This window comes from Pseudopodoces humilis, chromosome 7, assembly GCF_049639895.1.
Source record: "Pseudopodoces humilis isolate 2021_Gansu_Grassland_sample_001 chromosome 7, ASM4963989v1, whole genome shotgun sequence".
NCBI classification, from domain to species: Eukaryota; Metazoa; Chordata; class Aves; order Passeriformes; family Paridae; genus Pseudopodoces; species Pseudopodoces humilis.
In genome coordinates, this window is record NC_142206.1 from 60714193 (window position 1) to 60732249 (window position 18057).

Consider the following 18057-nt stretch of genomic DNA (forward strand, 5'->3'; position numbering starts at 1 on the left):
ACAGCTCCTGAAGATCTCATGGAGCAGCAAGGCTTTCCTCCCTTTCCCTCCCCCACTTCCTGCCCATTGCCACCTCCGAGGTGCCACCAAATGCCACCATTCCCCATGGGAGTGGCATCCCAGTGCCATCCCAGTGCCATCCCAGTGCCATCCCAGTGACATCCCAGTGCCATCCCAGTGCCATCCCAGTGCCATCCCAGTGCCATCCCAGTGACATCCCAGTGCCATCCCAGAGACATCCCAGTGCCATCCCAGTGCCATCCCAGTGCCATCCCAGAGACATCCCAGTGCCATCCCAGTGCCATCCCAGAGACATCCCAGTGACATCCCAGTGCCATCCCAGAGACATCCCAGTGCCATCCCAGTGCCATCCCAGTGCCATCCCAGAGACATCCCAGTGCCATCCCAGTGCCATCCCAGAGACATCCCAGTGACATCCCAGTGCCATCCCAGTGCCATCCCAGTGCCATCCCAGAGACATCCCAGTGACATCCCAGTGACATCCCAGTGACATCCCAGTGACATCCCAGTGTTATCCCAGTGCCATCCCAGTGCTATCCCAGAGACATCCCAGTGCCATCCCAGTGCCATCCCAGTGACATCCCAGTGCCATCCCAGTGCCATCCCAGTGCTATCCCAGAGACATCCCAGTGCCATCCCAGAGACATCCCAGTGCCATCCCAGTGCCATCCCAGTGCCATCCCAGTGCCATCCCAGAGACATCCCAGTGACATCCCAGTGACATCCCAGTGTTATCCCAGTGCCATCCCAGTGCTATCCCAGTGCCATCCCAGTGCCATCCCAGTGCCATCCCAGTGCCATCCCAGTGCCATCCCAGAGACATCCCAGTGCCATCCCAGTGCCATCCCAGAGACATCCCAGTGCCATCCCAGTGCCATCCCAGTGACATCCCAGTGACATCCCAGAGACATCCCAGTGCCATCCCAGTGACATCCCAGTGCTATCCCAGTGCCATCCCAGTGCCATCCCAGTGCCATCCCAGTGACATCCCAGTGACATCCCAGTGCCATCCCAGTGCCATCCCAGTGACATCCCAGTGACATCCCAGTGCCATCCCAGTGCCATCCCAGTGCCATCCCAGTGACATCCCAGTGCCATCCCAGAGACATCCCAGTGCCATCCCAGTGACATCCCAGTGACATCCCAGTGCCATCCCAGAGACATCCCAGTGCCATCCCAGTGACATCCCAGTGACATCCCAGTGCCATCCCAGAGACATCCCAGTGCCATCCCAGTGACATCCCAGTGCCATCCCAGAGACATCCCAGTGCCATCCCAGAGACATCCCAGTGCCATCCCAGTGACATCCCAGTGACATCCCAGTGCCATCCCAGAGACATCCCAGTGACATCCCAGTGCTATCCCAGTGCCATCCCAGTGACATCCCAGCTGGGATCTCTCCAGACACAGGAGCTGCTGGTCCCCTGCAGTTCCCGATTTCCCTGGGGAGCCGTGGAGGTGTTTGAGCTTCAAAGAAAAGCCACATTTTGGCACGGGAAGCTCCTGAAAGGCTGCAGATCGTGTCCAGCTGGCCTGGACCCCGCTCCAAGTCCTAATGGTTTTCCATGGCCAGGCAAACGACTCCTTCCAGGGGTTGGAGCCAGCCGGCTGCCTGCAGCCAAGGGACAGCGGCTCCTCCAGATGTGGCCCTGGCAGTGACATTCCCTTGGAACAGCCGGGCTTCCAAACCAGCTCCATCCCAGCGGCGGTGGGAACCGCTTTCCAGGCTGAGCAGGATGCAGGGAATTGCGCTCTGCTAGGATGGAGGGGACAGAGGCCACAGGGACAAATCCCTGTCACTGCAACAGTGTGACAGTGTCTGGCCGCTTCCCGAGTGAGGATTCCCGTCGGGAATGCCATGAATGTGTCCCTGATTTATTTCTCCCGACAGCCTACAGGGGTTTGACACTTCCCTCCTGGTTATCTGGAATTCCTCGGGCATGGCTGTGCCTCGGGACAGATGCAGCCTCCAGGCCAGAGAAGGGGGAAAAGCTCCAGGAAGTTGGAGCTGAGCTTTTGGCTGCTCCCAGCCCGGATTTCCAGGAGCACTCACGGAGTGCAGCTGCCGGGATTTGAGCTCTTCCTCCCCTCCACCACCGCGGGTGCTCCGACCCCCCGACCCAAATGCAAACCCTCCCGGATCCATGGGCCGCTGCAGAGCTCTCCGGGCGGAGATGATGGATGATGGAGAGGAAGGATAAACAGCGCTGACCCCGCTCCCGGCCGGCCGTGCGTGGGGGGCCGCTCGCTGACCGCCTGCCCTTGAGCTGCACGGCAGATTTTGGCCCCTGTCCCCCTCCCGCGGGTCCCCTGCGGATGAGGAGTCACGTTTCTTCCCGGCTCAAGGGAGCAGGATCCGAGGGAGCGAGCGGGGAGCGGCCAGAGCCTCCCGCCCACGCCGCGACCCCGGCCCCGACCCCGGCTGGACTCGGGCCCGGCCCCGGGGGCGTTGGGGCGAGGCGGGGGGAATGCGGGGCACGGGTCCCACTCATCCCCCGCCTCGACCCGGCGCCGCTCTGGTACCCCGCTCCCCCCGGGATGCCGGTACCGGCCCGTGAGATGCGGGGATGAGGGGAGCGGAGGGGTGCCCGAAGCCTGGACGGATTTTGGGTAAAATCCGATTGGCCCAGCACGGGGACGGCCGCAGCTTGGCCACTCCCCTCGGGCCACTCCCCGTCCCTCCCCGCGGGGCCGGGGTCGCCCCGTCCGGTCCGTGCGGCTCCGCTCGGCTCCGCCGCTCCGCTCGGGCTCTCCCGCTGCCGTGGCCGGTGTCGGGATGCGGGCGGTGCTGGAGGTGCTGGCGGCGGTGCTGGCGGTGGGGGCAGCCCTTTCCCGGCCGGGGCTGCTCCCGCACGGCCCGGCCCGCGGCGATGCCCGGCTCCGGCCCGGGGACGATGAGAGTTCTCCCGGGGTGCTGCTCCGCCGCGCCCTGCGCCTCTACGGCCGCGCTGCCCGCCGCCTCTACGTGAGTCCCGGCCCCGCTCCCCTCTCCTTCCCTGCCCTCCTCCCCCCCTGCCGCCCTCACTCCCTACCCCGCTTCCCCCTCTCCATCATCTCCCTCTGTCCCTCCGTCTCTCCACCCTCTGTCTCTCCCTCCTTTCAGCCCTGTCTCTCTCCGTCTTCCCGCTCTGCTTCCCTCCATCCCTCTGTCCCACCATCCCTCCTTCCTTCTGGCTTTTCATCCCTCCATCTTTCCGTCCTTCCTCCCCTGCCTTTCCTCCTCCTCCTCCTGCTCCTGCCCGTCCCTGCCCCTCCATGTGCACCTTGGCTGTCCCACCGCACGTGCTTTTGTCCCCATCCATCCATCCCTCCCTCCCTCCATCCCTCTCCCCCTGCCCGCTGTCTCCGGCTGCGGAGGAACAAGAAGGCTTTCTCCTCCCCGCAGCTGTTCCCCGCCGGCAGCGGCTGCAGCTGGGATGGCCCCTGAGCTGCAGCTCCCTGGGGGCCGGAGGAGCCCGAGGTCTTTTGTTTTCTGCCCGGCCGGATGGGGCCACGCGGCCTCAGGGCTCCCACTGCGCCGAGGAGGGGGGGACAGGGACAGGGGACCGGCAGTGGTGGCACCCCTGCAGCTCCTGAGCACCCTGCACCGCTCTCCCCGCAGGTGGGGACCAACGGGGTCATCTCCACCCAGGATTTCCCCAGGGAGACCCAGTACGTGGATGACGATTTCCCCACAGACTTCCCCGTCATCGCCCCCTTCCTGGCCGACCTCGACACCTCCGGGGACAGAGGGAACATCTACTACCGGCAGGATGACTCTCGGGAAGCGCTGGACCAGGCTGTGGGATACATCCAGGCCGGGTTTCCCCGCTCTGCCGCTGCCTTCGTGCCCACCAATGCCTTCATTGCCACCTGGGAGGACGTGGGCGCCTACCAGGAGCTCTCCCAGGACAGCGAGCCCTCCAGGAAGGTGAGGCCAAGGGACAGAGCTTGGATGCCCATCCTGTGTATCATGGGAGGATGAGTTTTTCTCGTGTGGTTCCCAAAGTGCTGATTCTTTTCTTTCTGAGCAGCTGGATGGTGGCTCCATCCATCCATCCATCCTTGGGTGAGCACAAGGAGGAACATGGGGCTTTCCCCCTCTGCTCAGAGCTGTGGCAGTGGTGGGGCTGTTGGCCACAAGAGGTTTGGAGGTTGTCTTCAAGGACATGGAGTGACAGGACAAGGGAGAATGGCTTCACATTGCTTGGATCCGATCTTAGATCAGGAATTCTTGGCTGGGAGGGTTGTGAGGCCCTGGCACAGGGTGCCCAGAGCAGCTGTGGCTGCCCCTGGATCCCTGGAAGTGCCCAAGGCCAGGTTGGAAAGGGCTTGGAACAGCCTGGGATGGCAGAAGGTGTCCCTGCCATGGCAGGGGGTGGGATGAGATGAATTTTAAGATCCCCTCGACCCAAACCATTCCATGATTCTGGTTCTATTCGGACAAAGCTTTCCAGTGCTGGTAGCTCTGGCCTTGCAGGGCAGAGGGTGGCTGGGGGCAGCTGGGGGTGGCCCTGCTTTAGGTCACCCATTGTGCTCCTGACCTTTACTGGTGGCTCGGGGCCGGCCTTTCCTCCTGCCCCTGCGCCGATTCCGCTGCTGGCCGGGAACCGCCTCTGGAATTTCCACCGTGGGCTGATTTTGTGCCTGGAAAACAAACTCAGAGGTGGTCTGCCAGGTCGGGGGGGTGACCTGTGCTCTGCACCCACATGGGTGGACCTCCAGCGCTGCCTGTCCCCGAAAACGCCGTGTCATGAGCTGTCACTCGGGCCGATGGCGCGCTGAGGAGGTGACGGTGACGCTCCGCCAGCTGCACGGACTCCAGCGAGCTGAAGGAGGAAAACTCCAGTGATGGATACCCAGGGATGGGTGATGGGCTCTCACCCAAAGCCCAGCAGCAGCCAAATGTCCCCAAGGGCCACCAGGAGCCATCCCCAGGCGTCCCCCCGCTCCGGGGCCCTTCGGTAGCGCGTTGTCGAGAGGGAAGCCAAGCGAGGCAGGAGGCTGAGGTTTGGAAGGAGACAAGGCACATTTTTTCCTCTCATTTAGAAGTTGGGAAAACAGCTGAGATGCCATCAGGGGCCTCACAGCGACCTCACAGCCATCGAAAACGCAGCCTCCTCTTCTTTCCTCTTCCCCGTTGTGGCTTTTTTCCCCCCTCTAAGAAGTTTGGATCAGGCTTTAAAATGAAACCGGTCTTGTTTGGAAACGAGGAGCTCCAGGGAAAGCTCCTGAAATGCAGCTCGTGCCTGCTCAGCTTTGCTGAGCTCCCCCTTCTCCAAAACTGCTAAAAAAACTCCCCAAACACCACTTTTCTTTTTTTTTCCCTGACCAAATGTGGCGTTTATGGAAACGCTGCCTTCCTGCTGCTCAGAACCAGGATTGACTCCAAAGCCTTTCCCCCTGCCCTGGAAAGTGACAGCTAATCCCTTTTGAGCCCCCAAAGTAGAAAACTGGGTTAAGATGAGGAGCAGAGAATCCCCAGAGCTGTGGGGTGAGAGGTCTGGCAGTGCCATGTCCCCTCCAGCTCCTCGGGACACGCTCCTGGTCCCTGCAGTGACATTTCCCTGGGCTGCAGAATGTGACAAGGCCGAGCCTTCTTCTGTAGGAGCAAAACTTGCCCTTTTGGGCTGGAATTTGCCCTTTGCAGCTCTTTGCCGGGCTCTTCCCCCCTCCTCCCCTTCATCCCGCTGTGCCAGCACATCGATGTCACCCAGCGTGTCCCCCCTCGCCACCCACCCCAAGGCAGAACGAGTCCTGCAGCTGCTGCTGTGATTTGGCTGCGTGGGGGAGGAATCCAGCCCCGGGGGGAGGGGGTTATTCCACCCCCCTCCAGCTTTTTGGCCGCCTTTTCGGGGTCTCTGAATGCCCGAGTGTGTGACAGGCACAACAAGGCTCTTTATATCCCGCGGGGCTGCCAGGAAACCCAGCGATGCTCCGGGGGGCCCTGCGCCCCAAAATCAGGGCTGGTGCTGGGGGGGTGGAGTGGGGGGAGCCCCCAGCCTCCCTCCCACCTCTCCAGGGGTGAAACCGGGAGTTTTAATCATTTTTCCGGGCGCCGTTCCCTGCGCGCTGCTTCCAGCAGCTGGGTGGGAAGGGCTGCTGCTCCCTGCTTGGAGCTGTTTCCCGGGGCAGCCGGAGCTCTGTGGGGTTGGTTTCTCGGTGTCTGGGTGTTCTGGGGTGGCTCGGCAGGGCTGTGCTGGCTCCGGAGCCTCCCCATCCGTGGTTGTGGCCGTGGTGCCTGGCACGGCCCCAAGGCTCGCAGGGCTGGCAGGGCAGGCGGCCAGCCTGCCTATAGCGGGATGTATGGGAAGCTGGGAGCGCAGGAATGTTTTTTCCGGAGGAAACCGAGCTAAAATTGTTCTCAGGGACAAGCGGGGGGTGCGGGTTTCCCTCTGGTGCTGATGGGATGGAACAGGGGGGTGTCAGTGGGAGGAGAGGGGTGAGGGGCTCCCAGTGCAGGGGTTCCGTGGACAGGGATGCTCCTGGGACGTCCTTGCACTAAGGGAGTGGCCTGGCTGTGCCGTGGGCTCCTAGGAGGATGCTGAGCATCTTCCCAGGATGTGGCACTCGGGGTTTGGCTGGGTGTGAGCCAGTTCCTGCTCCAGGCTGATCATGGAATGGTTTGGGTTGGAAGGGACCTGAAAGAACATCCAGTGCCACCCCTGCCATGGCAGGGACACCTTCCAGTATCCCAGCCTGGCCTTGGGCACTTCCAGGGATCCAGGGGCAGCCACAGCTGCTCTGGGTACCCTGTGCCAGGGCCTCACCACCCTCCCAGCCAGGAATTCCCAATTCCCAATCTCCCATCCATCCCTGCCCTCTGGCACTGGGAGCCATTCCTTGTGTCTTGTCCCTCCATCCCTTGTCCCCAGTCCCTCTCCAGCTCTCCTGGAGCCCCTTCAGGCCCTGCAAGGGGCTCTGAGGTGTCCCTGGAGCCTTCTCCTCTCCAGGTGAGCACTCCCAGCTCTCCCAGTCAGTGTCTCTCTGTTGGAGGGCCCTTTTGGGATGTTTCCATGCCCTGTGGTGTGCGTGGGGCTGCCTCTCACATCCCCGCTCCCCTTCCTTCACTCCTCTGCCGTGTTCCTGCCCCTCCGTGCCATCCATCTGTCCCTCTCTCCCTTTGGCAGCTCAACACCTTCCAGGCAGTCATAGCCTACAACGATGAGGACACCTACACCATCTTCCTCTACCCCAACGGTGGCCTCCAGTTCCTGGGGACGCGACCCAAGGAGTCCTACAACGTCCAGCTGGAGCTGCCAGCCAGGGTGGGCTTCAGCTGGGGGGATGGCGATGACCCGAAGAGGGACGGGCTCTTCCACAGCCTGGCCAGCAGCGAGCAGGCTCTGAGGGTCCTGGAGAGGTGAGTGGAACCTGTGGGGCTGTGGGTGTGGGCAGGGGGAGCAGAGTCACCTTCTCACAGCCCTGGAGCCTGTTGGAGGCTGGAAAAATTTGGGGGGTGAGCTGGGGGTTGCTGGGCTGCAGCAGGGGCTCAGCCCCACGTGTGTATTGGGGTTCTGGAGGGGTGGTGCCAGCTTTGGGGTGGCTTTTCCAGCACGGCTGTGATGATGATTGTGTGTGCTGCATCCACAGGGAGAGCAACACGGGAATTCCCGGCGTGTGGGTTTTCCACGTGGGCAGCGCGGAGCACGTGGAGCCGGGGGGTGGCGAAGGAGCCTCACCCAACCCTGGCACCGCCAGCTACACCCACCCGCTCTCCAGCCACGCATCCACGGCCCAGCGGCCCAGCCACGGATCCCCGGTGCTCCTGGGCTTCGTTCCGGGGAGGAGGGACACCCAGGGCTGGCCGCAGCCCGGCGGGGACGCTGCCACCCAGCAGAGCCACTCGGCCAACCCTTCCTCCTACAGCTCCGGCCAGCACGGCGTGGGCGTGGAGGAGGACGTGCATTTCAACCCTGATGGTGAGCGGCCACAGCCCCTGCCATGGCCCAGCGGGGACAGTGACCCCAAAAAAAGGCCCCAGCTGCAAGTTCAGCCCTTCCCAAGCAGCTGGTGCTGGAGGAGCCGCTCCTGCAAAGCTGCTGCCTCCTCTCAGCCTGGTCCCGCTGCCCCGTGCAGCCCTGCCTGCTGGGCTTGCCGAGGGAAAAGGCAGGAGGGGATGGGGTGGGATGCTCAGGGGACAGGTCCCAGCGTGAGGTCACAATTGGCCTTGCCACCCTCCCCAACTCCGAGCCAGCTGTGGAGCCGCTGTGGCACGTGCCCGGGCGAGCAGAGCTCCGTCCCCAGCCAGCTGTCTCCCAAAAATACCCTCAGGAATTTGATCTCTGTCAGGTCTGCCTGAAATCAGGCAACAGGTTCCAAGCTCTCCACCACCCCTCTGCGCCGCGGGCGGCTCCCTTGGGAACCGCCGCTGGCAGCTGGCTCGCTTCCAGGCCGTGGTTTTGGGGCCAAGAGGGCAAGGCGCCCACGCCCCGCGGCAGGTGGCTTTGTCATTGCGTCCCCAACCTTTTCCCTTTGTCCCCAGTGTTCACCTACAGCGCAGCCAGCAAGGAGACGTGTGCCCAGCACCACGGGCGCTGCTCCCCTCACGCCTTCTGCACCGACTACGCCGCCGGCTTCTGCTGCCACTGCCGGGCCACCTTCTACGGGAACGGGCGGCAGTGCCTGCCCGAAGGTACGCGGGGCGGGCGGCGGGGACGGGCAGCCCGTGCCTGGGTGGCCGCTGCCAGGGGTGCCCGTCTCCCCGCCCAGGGGCCGTGCATCGCCTCAACGGGAAGGTGAGCGGGAGCCTGAGGGTGGGACAGGCGTCCGTCCGCTTCCAGGACGTGGACCTGCACGCCTACATCGTGGGCAGCGACGGCAGAGCCTACACGGCCATCAGCGGGGTGCCCCAGCCCGCTGCCCGTGCCCTGCTGCCCCTGCTGCCCCTCGGGGGGCTCTTCGCGTGGCTTTTCGCCCTGGAGGAGCCTGGCTCTGAGAACGGCTTCAGCATCACCGGTGAGCGGGGATTTGGGACGAGCTGTAGCTCCCGGGGGTGCGGCCTCTGCTGGCTGCTCCTTGGGGTGGGTGATCAGGGGTTCAGGGCAGCTCCGTGGTTTCTTGGATCCCTCGCTCAGCTGGTGCTCACCTCTCGCTGTGACACCCCACGCTGGAGTAACAGGGAAGGATGCTTTGGGGCTGTCCCTGCGAATGGTGCCCGTTCCCTTTTCCTGCCCAGGCGCTGAATTCACCCAGAGCCTGGAGGTGACGTTTTACCCCGGTGGGGAGACGGTGCAGGTCACTCAGACAGCCGAGGGCCTGGGGCCAGACAACTATTTAAGCCTCAGGACACACATCCAAGGTGAGGTGCCATTCCTGCCAGAGAACATCACCGTCCACATCACTCCCTACAGGGAACTCTACTCCTACTCCAGCTCAGGTAAGACCTGCGCTCACCTGGTGTTCCTCACACACCACCCCCGAATGCCCGAAAACATCCGAGACACGTCGATGCTGACACCGTTTTTCCTACATCCCGCGGGGTTCTCCGTGCCGCCCCGCAGCCGTGACATCCTCAGGCCAGCGGGAATACGTGGTGGCCGCTGGCACCACCAACCAGACCTTGTCCTATCGCCTGCGCCAGAACATCACCTTCTCGGGGTGCCCGCACTCGCGGCTGCCGGCGCGGCAGCAGCTCTCCGTGGCGCGCGCCTTCGCTCTCTTTGACAGCCACGAGCACGTCCTGCGCTACGCCCTGGCCGCCCGCATCGGCCCGGCACGAGGTGAGCACCAGCACCCGCCCCTTGCTGCCAATCTGTGCCAATCCAGGGGGCCCAGCGGGGATGCCGCCGTCTCCCAAAGCTGCCGTGCTCTCGCTTTGCCCAAAATCAGCCGAAAAGGTGGGGTTTCCCACGCGGTGTGAGCCGCAGCGCCGCTGGAGTGGTGGGGGTGGCACGGCTGCGTTCCCCCGTGTGGGACAACGGTGCTGCGGCACGGTGGTGATGCCTGCGTCGGGAATAAGTGGGGACAGTCACTCCCTGTGTCTCCCAGATGTTTTATTCCTCCCAAAACCCCTCTGTGCCCGCAGACGACGCCGAGAATCCCGGGGTGAGCCCGTGCCACGATGGCACCCACACGTGCGAGGCACCGGCGCGCTGCCGGCCCGGCGTGGGCACAGAGTACACGTGCGAGTGCGCAGCCGGCTACCGCCGAGACGGACGGGGCTGTCGAGGTCAGCGGGGCTGCGGGGGGAGCTGGTGGATCTGTGCCCCATCAGGCACCAAGGTGGTCACTGGTGTTTGGGATGCTGGGATGTCGCAGCACCCACAGAGCTCCACCAAGCATAGGGATGCATCATGGGGGGAAACTGAGGCAGGGTGCTGGAGGTCCCTGGAGAAGCGCTCCGGGAGCAAATGAAAAAGAGGAGGGGGAAAACAGGAGAGGCAGGATAAAAGCAAAACCAGTGGGGAAAGAATCCCTGCGTTTCATAAATCCAGCCAGCTTTGTCGCTTCGCTATGACACCAAACTTCACATTGTAAATTTATCTTCCAAATCTGGAGTCCCTTTCCACAAGAAGCTGCCCAGTGCCAGTGAGTAGCACTGCACAGAGATTCAAGGATCCTTCCCTCCCCTAAAATCCCAGGTTAAGTGACCAATCTGATCACTTAATTTCAGGAGAGGGAAAGCAAGTTTTAATACACAAATAGTCAAGAATATCAGTGTGCTTTGAACAAATGCTCATTTATCAAAACTATACACCAAAATCGATCTTGTTCTTTTTTTTCCCTTCTATTTTGAGCTGATTAGAAAGTTAATTCTGTGTTAAGTTCAGTGACAGACACAGGATGGGCAGCGTGGGGCAGGATATTCCCTGTCAGCAGGACCATGAAAATGGGGGTGCCCCACCACCATCGGAGTGTCCCGGTGTCTCCTCTTTTCTCCAGATGTGGATGAATGTGCCGAGGGCCTGAGCCAGTGCGGCCCCTTCTCCGTGTGCCAGAACGTTCCGGGCAGTCACCGCTGCGAGTGCCGCAGCGGGTACCGGCCGGCGGGGGACGGGCAGCAGTGTGTGCGTAAGTGCTGACCCCGGCTGGGGTGTCCCCGACTCCCGTGCCCTGTGGACGTGCCCTGACCACCCCTCCCCTGTCCCCACAGCGCTGGCACCGGCGAGTGACCCCTGCGAGGACGGGCGGCACCCCTGTGCTCCCGGGGACCGGGCGCGGTGCCTGTCCCGCGGCGACGGCCGCGCCACCTGCGAGTGCCTCCCCGGCTACACCGGCGACGGCATCCACTGCTCCGGTAAGGTGGGCACGGGAGGGGGACACCACAGCTGCCAGGGTGTCCCTGTCCCCTCTGATGCCACCTTTCCCCCGCACAGACGTGGATGAGTGTGCCGAAAGCCCGTGTCACCCGGCCGCCATCTGCTACAACACCCCGGGCTCCTTCTCCTGCCGCTGCCGGCCCGGCTACGCGGGCGACGGCTTCCAGTGCGCGTACGGTGAGGTGCCCGCTCAGCCCCGTGCCCTCTCTGCCTGCCACAGCTTCCCCAGCCTCACTCTCCTCTTTTCCGCCTTTCCAGCGGTGGAAGGGAACCCGCAGCGCCTCACGCCCTGCCAGCACGAGCGGATGTACCCGCGGGAGGTGCCACCCCTGGGTGACGGCCACGTGCCCCAGTGCGACGAGCAGGGCCGGTACCGGCCCCTGCAGTGCCACGGCAGCTCCGGGCACTGCTGGTGCGTGGATGCAGCGGGGCAGGAGATCGCCGGCACCCGGACGGCGCCGGGCACCACCCCACCGCGCTGTGGGAGCCCAGGTCAGTCACCCCCTCCAGGGCTGAGGGGAGCAGGGCTGGGTCCTTGGGCATCTGGCTGGTGTCCCAATGGCATTGTGGGGACAGTGGGGCCACAGCCAGTGGAGTGGAGCCATAAACAAAACAGACATAAATTGAAACTTGAGAAGTTCCACCACAGCAGGAGGAAGAATTTCGTAACGCTGAGGGTGGCAGAGCCCTGGGAAAGCTGCCCAGGGAGGATGTGGAGTCTCCCTCTCTGGAGATATTCCAAACCCAGCTGGACACCTTCCTGTGTCACCTCCTCCAGGTGACCCTGCCTTGGCAGGGAGGTTGGACTGGAGGATCTCCAGAGATCCCGTCCAGCCCTAAGGCTTCTGTGACCTTCTGGCCGGCCACCCTTCTGGGGCTTCCCTGAGGGCAGGGCGCTGCCAAGCAGGTGCATCGAGGGGCTCCTGGGTGTTTAGGGTGCCCTGGCCCATTGGGTTACAGTGGCTGTGGCCATTGGGCCACCTCCTGTGCCAACTTGTGATGGAGGGAACATCCACGAGCTGTCGAGGGGGCTGGAGTGGGGCAGCCCTGGCCCCCGCCCCAGACCGAGGGGTGCTGGAAGACAGGGGAGAAGCAGTGCCAGGGTTCCAAGCGGCTCCAGGGGAGCTGCCTGGCACCCCCTGAGCCCGGGGTGGGGGCGTTTGCCGCCGGCAGAGTCCATCCAGCAGCTGACGCCCTGCGAACACGCGCGGATGTACCCGCGGGAGGTGCCACCAGGGCCATCGCCCGTGGGTGACGGCCACGTGCCCCAGTGCGACGAGCAGGGCCGGTACCGGCCCCTGCAGTGCCACGGCAGCTCCGGGCACTGCTGGTGCGTGGATGCAGCGGGGCAGGAGATCGCCGGCACCCGGACGGCGCCGGGCACCACCCCACCGCGCTGTGGGAGCCCAGGTCAGTGCCCAGGGGAGCATTCTCGACAGGGAGAGGGGGACTCAGGGCTCTACAAAGCCCTGAGTGCCCCGAACAGGGCGGTGACCGTCACCCTCCCGTGCCAGAGCCCACGGAGCGGCCCCCCAGCATGTGCGAGCGCTGGCGGCAGAGTTTGCTGGAGCACTACGGGGGCAGCCCCCGAGGGGACCAGTACGTGCCACAGTGTGACCCCAGCGGGGACTTCACCCCGCTGCAGTGCCACGGCGACAGCGGCTACTGCTGGTGCGTGGAGCAGAGCGGCCGGGAGATCCCGGGGACGCGCTCTGAGCCCGGCACCACCCCACCCTGTAAGAGCCCGGCGCCCCAAAGTGACCCCGCCACACCGACAGCAGCGGCACCGCGCCCCGCTCCGGGTGTGGAGCCGAGGGGACGACGCCACCTGAGCCATCTCTGTCCCCTCCGACACTCCAGGTCTGCCCAGCGTCGCCCCTCCCAGCGTCCGGCCCGAGCCCCGGCCCGACGTGTCCCCACCGGCCGCGGGGACATTCCTGCTCTACGCCCAGGGCCAGCAGATCGGGTACCTCCCGCTGAACGGCACCCGGCTGCAGAAGGAGGCGGCCAAGACCCTGCTCTCCCTGCATGTACGGTGTCCTTGGGATGGGGATGGGGGGCATGCTGGGGATGGGGATGGAGTTTGGGACAGGCTGGTGCTGCCACTCGGTGTTTTCAGCTCGCTCTGAACCGCTTGTCCGAGCTCGCAGGGTTTGAGGGGGTCGCCACTTGAGGGTTGATGTTGGTGATTGGGGACGTTGGCTGTGCTGGCTGCCTTGGTGGCACTTTGGACAAGTGGCAGGACAAGGGGGAATGGCTTCCCAGTGACAGAGGGCAGGGTTAGATGAGATATTGGGATGAAATTATTGACTGAGGGGTGGGCAGGCCCTGGCACAGGTTGCCCTGAGAAGCTGTGGCTGCCCCTGGATCCCTGGAACCATCCAAGGCCTGGGTGGGTGGAAGGTGTCCCTGCCCATGGAAGGGGTGGAACTGAATGATCTTTAAGGTCCCTTCCAACCCAAACCATCCTGGGATTCTGTGGATTCTATTTTCACCTCCCTCCAGCCATCCCCAGCAGAGAGACTGGTCCCAGACAGCTCCCAGACCTGGGACTGCTCATGAGGGGAAGGAGTTTGGGTGCTTCCAGAGCTCTCCAGGTTTGGTCACAGCCCAAAATTCCAGCTGCAGGGCTGGCCTTTTTCCCTTCCTTGGACTCCCCTTGGAGCGTGGCCATGCGCCTCTTCAGCCAAGCCAGACCAAGGCAGAGGAACACTGAAATCCGGGCCAGGACCCTCCCTGCACCCTGGGGAAGTGAAGGACCTTGCCAAGTATTCCCTCTCCCCATCCTGAAGGTCATTCCCCGGGCTGGCTTCGCTCTTGGAGCACCCTCTCCTTCAGGCAAAGGCTTCAGATCCATCTGGATGTGGGTGTGAGCCTGCACCAGCTGGCCTAAAATCCTCTGCTGCAGGATTCAGCTGGGAGGGGGCAGTGGGAACCCGGCGGAGCAGGGTTTTGCTGAGGAGATGGGATTTGAGCGTCATTCCCCGCCTGGAGCGTGTCCCAGGCAGCTCTCAGTGCCGGCTGGGGGGTTGAGGCTGCTCCCTGAGCCTCCTCCAGGAGGATCTGACCCCGTGCCCCTCTCCCAACCCTGGCAGGGCTCCATCGTGGTGGGGATCGACTACGACTGTCGGGAGAAGATGATCTACTGGACGGACGTGGCCGGCCGGAGCATCAGCCGGGCGGGGCTGGAGCCAGGCTCCGAGCCAGAGACCATCATCAGCTCAGGTGTGCTCCTGTCCCCAGTGTCACCTGCCCAAAGCCACATCTGCTGTTCCCATCACGGCTCCGGGGTCCTCCCACTGACACCTTTTGGCCAGACAAAACAAAGAGAATAAATTTATTCTTCACCATCATCATTTATTGAAGGGCCTTCAGGTAGATTTTTGGCAGATGAAAACCCCCCAGGGGCTGCACCCAAAATGGACAACAGGTTTTTACACTTTTATAAGTTTGGTCCATTTGCATATTGGGGGTTAATATTCCAGCTTCAGGTAATGAAGTCATTTAATCCATATTTGCTCCCCCCAACTCACTTTTGGTTCCATCTCTTGGGGCCTGGGGCAGTGAGGTGTCCTTGATTCCCAGGCCTGGAGGGGAATTGCTGCCCAAAGCAGGGAAGCAGCAGCAGCTGACACTGCACACGGAGTTTAAAGTTATCCACTAAAGAATTGCAGGGTTACAAAGGCATGAAAAATAGAAAAAAGCTAAAATCCTACGGCATCGCCATCCTTTGGGATGCCTGATGGATCCCGGAGCGGCGTTTCCCTGAGCGTGGCCATCCCCCAGCAGGACTCATCAGCCCCGAGGGCCTGGCCGTGGACCACCTGCGCCGGGCCGTGTTTTGGACGGACAGCGGCCTGGACAGGATCGAGCGGGCGCGGCTGGACGGCTCCGAGCGCCGCGTGCTCTTCGACACCGACCTCGTCAACCCCCGCGCCATCGCCGTGGACCCCGTCCGAGGGTGAGCAGCGGGAATCCCGCGGGGCATTCCGGACACGGGGATTTGCAATGTGCGCATCCCGTGGGAGGGGTTGGTTCTGCTGTTTCGGTGTCGGGATTTAGATTGTTTTGAAAAGCTCTGGAAACGCAGGCCGTGCCTCCAGGGTGCTGTTGGGATACAAAATGTGCTGCTCCTCACTCGCCCTCGTCGCGGAGCCGCGGTTTGGGTCGTAAACATGTCTGATATCGTTCTGCTTCGCTTGGAGAGGGTTTTTTTTCACTAATCAAATAAAGATGGTTCAGGCACTGATTAGGGAAAAACCAGGCCTTGCTCCTGGCAAGAACAGGGATAATCTCCCACCTCTCCTTACCGCTGCGTGCCCTGTTTGTGCGTTATTTTCCAAGCAACCTTTACTGGACGGACTGGAATCGTGAAGCTCCCAAAATCGAAACTTCCACCGTCAATGGAGCCAACAGGAGGGTTCTGGTGCACACAGACATTGGTTTGCCCAATGGCCTGACTTTTGACCCCTTCTCCAAGCTGCTGTGCTGGGCTGATGCAGGTAATGTCCCCAGGGATGGATCAGAGAATGTCACACTGAGCCTCAAGGGAAAATCCTGGATGTCTTCAGTCCGGTGCTACCTGTGGGCTCCAGTATTGTGGTTTAGATTGGATTTTAGGAAATATTTAGGAAGTATTCCTGGCAAATGTCGTTGCTCAGGGCAGTGCTGGAGTCCTTGTTCCCTGAGGGATTTGAAAGCCGTGTGGATGTGGCACTTGAGGACATGGAGCAGTGCTGGGAAATGGTTGGACTTGGTCTTAAGGAGTTTTTCAAACGTGAATTTTATGATTCTACACGTTTAGGGTGAAAAGATGTTTCAAAATGTAATAAATCAGGAAAAGGTTCTTCCCCCAGAGGGTTTTCCCCAGGCTCCCCAGGGAATGGTGACATTCCCGAGGCTGCCAGGGATACCCAGGCTGGGATTGTTGGGGTGTGCCGTGATCCTTGTGAGTCTGTGAAATACAAAGAACATATTTGGTGTGGCATTTTCAGCGGGATGAGGAATATTTTGTGTTTGAACAGGCACCAAGCACCTGGAATGCACATTCCCAGACGGCACCGGCCGGCGCGTCATCCAGAGCAACCTCAACTACCCCTTCAGCATCATCAGCTACGCCAACCACTTCTACCACACGGACTGGAGACGGTGAGCAGGAAAAATCCCAACCCCTGCACGGCTGGGAATGCTGAGCTCCCCTCCCTGAGAGGAATCCCAGCCTGCTCCCAAATCCTGGAGCCTCCCCAGAGCCGTCCTGGGTCTCCCAGCGTGGCTTCAGCAACACCTGCTTGGAAATCTCAGCCCAGAATTGTTTACACACAAGCCCAGCTCCCTGGGAGGGACACAAACAGTGGTTTGGGGTTGTTTTTTTTTTAAACTGAAACTTGGCTTAAGTCTCTGGATGTAGATTAGGTCCAAGGGAAGATCCTGTCCTCAGCCGTTCCCTTTGCCTCGGCACCAGGAACTCGCCTCTCTTCCCACTCCAGCTGGAAGCTCTCACAAATCCCATCCAGTCTTAGATTACAAACACTTCAGAGCTTGCCACACTTGGAGGAGACTCTGGGGGAGATAATCTCTCCTTGGAAGGCTCTTTTCTGTGGCTGCATCACCAGAGAGAAATGCACTGACTGAGCTGCAGGAGGATTTCACAGGGCAAACTTCTTTCCACTTGTCCTGCAGGTGTTCAGACCTTCCAGCTGCCTGTTCTCAAACACACATAAATAGGGGAAAAACCTGTTTCATAGGGGAATAAAACACTTCTCCTCCCTTTTTTTTCACCAGGGATGGAGTGATAGCTGTGAATAAAGAAACGGGTGCCTTCACTGATGAATATCTTCCAGAGCAGCGATCCCACCTCTATGGAATCACAGCAGTTTATCCCTACTGCCCTGGAGGTAAAAGCCACCCAAACCTCATCCCCTTGGGAATTCTGATGGCTGCTGGGTGCCTGACACACTAAAAATCTCCATTTCTCCCCACAGCCAGGAAATAATAACTCCATTTTCAAGGAAAAGACCATCTTTGCACCCAGAGGAATTTCAGACCCAGAGAACTGTCACTGCATACGAGGAGGGGATAAGTTCCTCACCGAGGCCAAGGAAGTGCCCTGCTTTCCTGCAAAAGATTTTCAAGTATTTTTTATAGTTATACCTCAAGACTTTACTACTGTATTTTTTTTATCAAGTGGAAAACGTTGAGATATCACCAAAAAAAAAAAAGAAAAAAAAAAAAAAGGTCCTGGGAAGCTCAAGCCATGAACTCTTGCTCATGCAAGATTTAAAATGTAGTTTTTTTGTTTTGTTTTTAACTCCAATGTTTTATTTTATTGGAAGAAGAATGGATTCATTTTTCATAGTTTGGACAATCTGACCAAGAGGTCATTTTATCCAAAAAAATAAAAATAAAAATAAGAAAGTGCCTATGGGAAGCTGTGGATGCAGTAAATTGCTGGGTCTAAATAACAAACAGCCCTGAAGCCAAAGACTGAAGCAGAACAGGGATGGGATGTGGCAAAGGCATTGAAGATGTTCCAAAGGATGATTCTGTGTTTTCACCACTGCCTCCATGCATGTCTTTTAGTATTTATATTAGAAGAATATGCTAGAATTGATCTGTTCATGCTTGTTAGGTCTTCCAAGTGCCTTCCTAGACCGAGACATGTTCAGAAATACCAGTTACGTTGTAATTCTTCACTTGTTTTCTAGGTTACTTCAATAATTGAATAAAAAAAAAAAAAAGGTTGGTTTAAGTTTCTCTTTGGATTCAGTTTTTCACTGGTTGGGTTTTAGGGGGTTAT

The 18057-nt window shown here is 60.6% G+C and overlaps 1 protein-coding gene across 1 annotated transcript; it reads left to right on the plus strand.

The window, feature by feature from the left end:
• Positions 1-2746: 2746 nt before the first annotated feature.
• Positions 2747-18014, plus strand: NID2 (nidogen 2). Its single transcript, XM_014257432.2, has 22 exons — positions 2747-2986; positions 3623-3931; positions 7131-7363; positions 7594-7922; positions 8486-8635; positions 8713-8958; positions 9179-9379; positions 9504-9722; positions 10028-10171; positions 10885-11013; positions 11096-11239; positions 11319-11438; positions 11520-11753; positions 12435-12671; positions 12776-12997; positions 13122-13291; positions 14357-14486; positions 15051-15222; positions 15606-15763; positions 16286-16409; positions 17043-17155; positions 17243-18014. The coding sequence occupies exons 1-22, from the start codon at positions 2798-2800 to the stop codon at positions 17251-17253; spliced, it is 3984 nt and encodes a 1327-aa protein (XP_014112907.2). The 5' UTR covers positions 2747-2797; the 3' UTR covers positions 17254-18014.
• The last annotated feature ends 43 nt before the right edge of the window (positions 18015-18057 follow it).

Coding starts and splice junctions, on each gene's coding strand:
- NID2 (XM_014257432.2), top strand. CDS start 2,798: ATGCGGGCGGTGCTGGAGGTGCTGGCGGCGGTGCTGGCGGTGGGGGCA. Junction 11,014..11,095: donor GGACGGGCAGCAGTGTGTGC/GTAAGTGCTGAC, acceptor CTGTCCCCACAG/CGCTGGCACCGGCGAGTGAC. Junction 12,672..12,775: donor ACCGCGCTGTGGGAGCCCAG/GTCAGTGCCCAG, acceptor CTCCCGTGCCAG/AGCCCACGGAGCGGCCCCCC.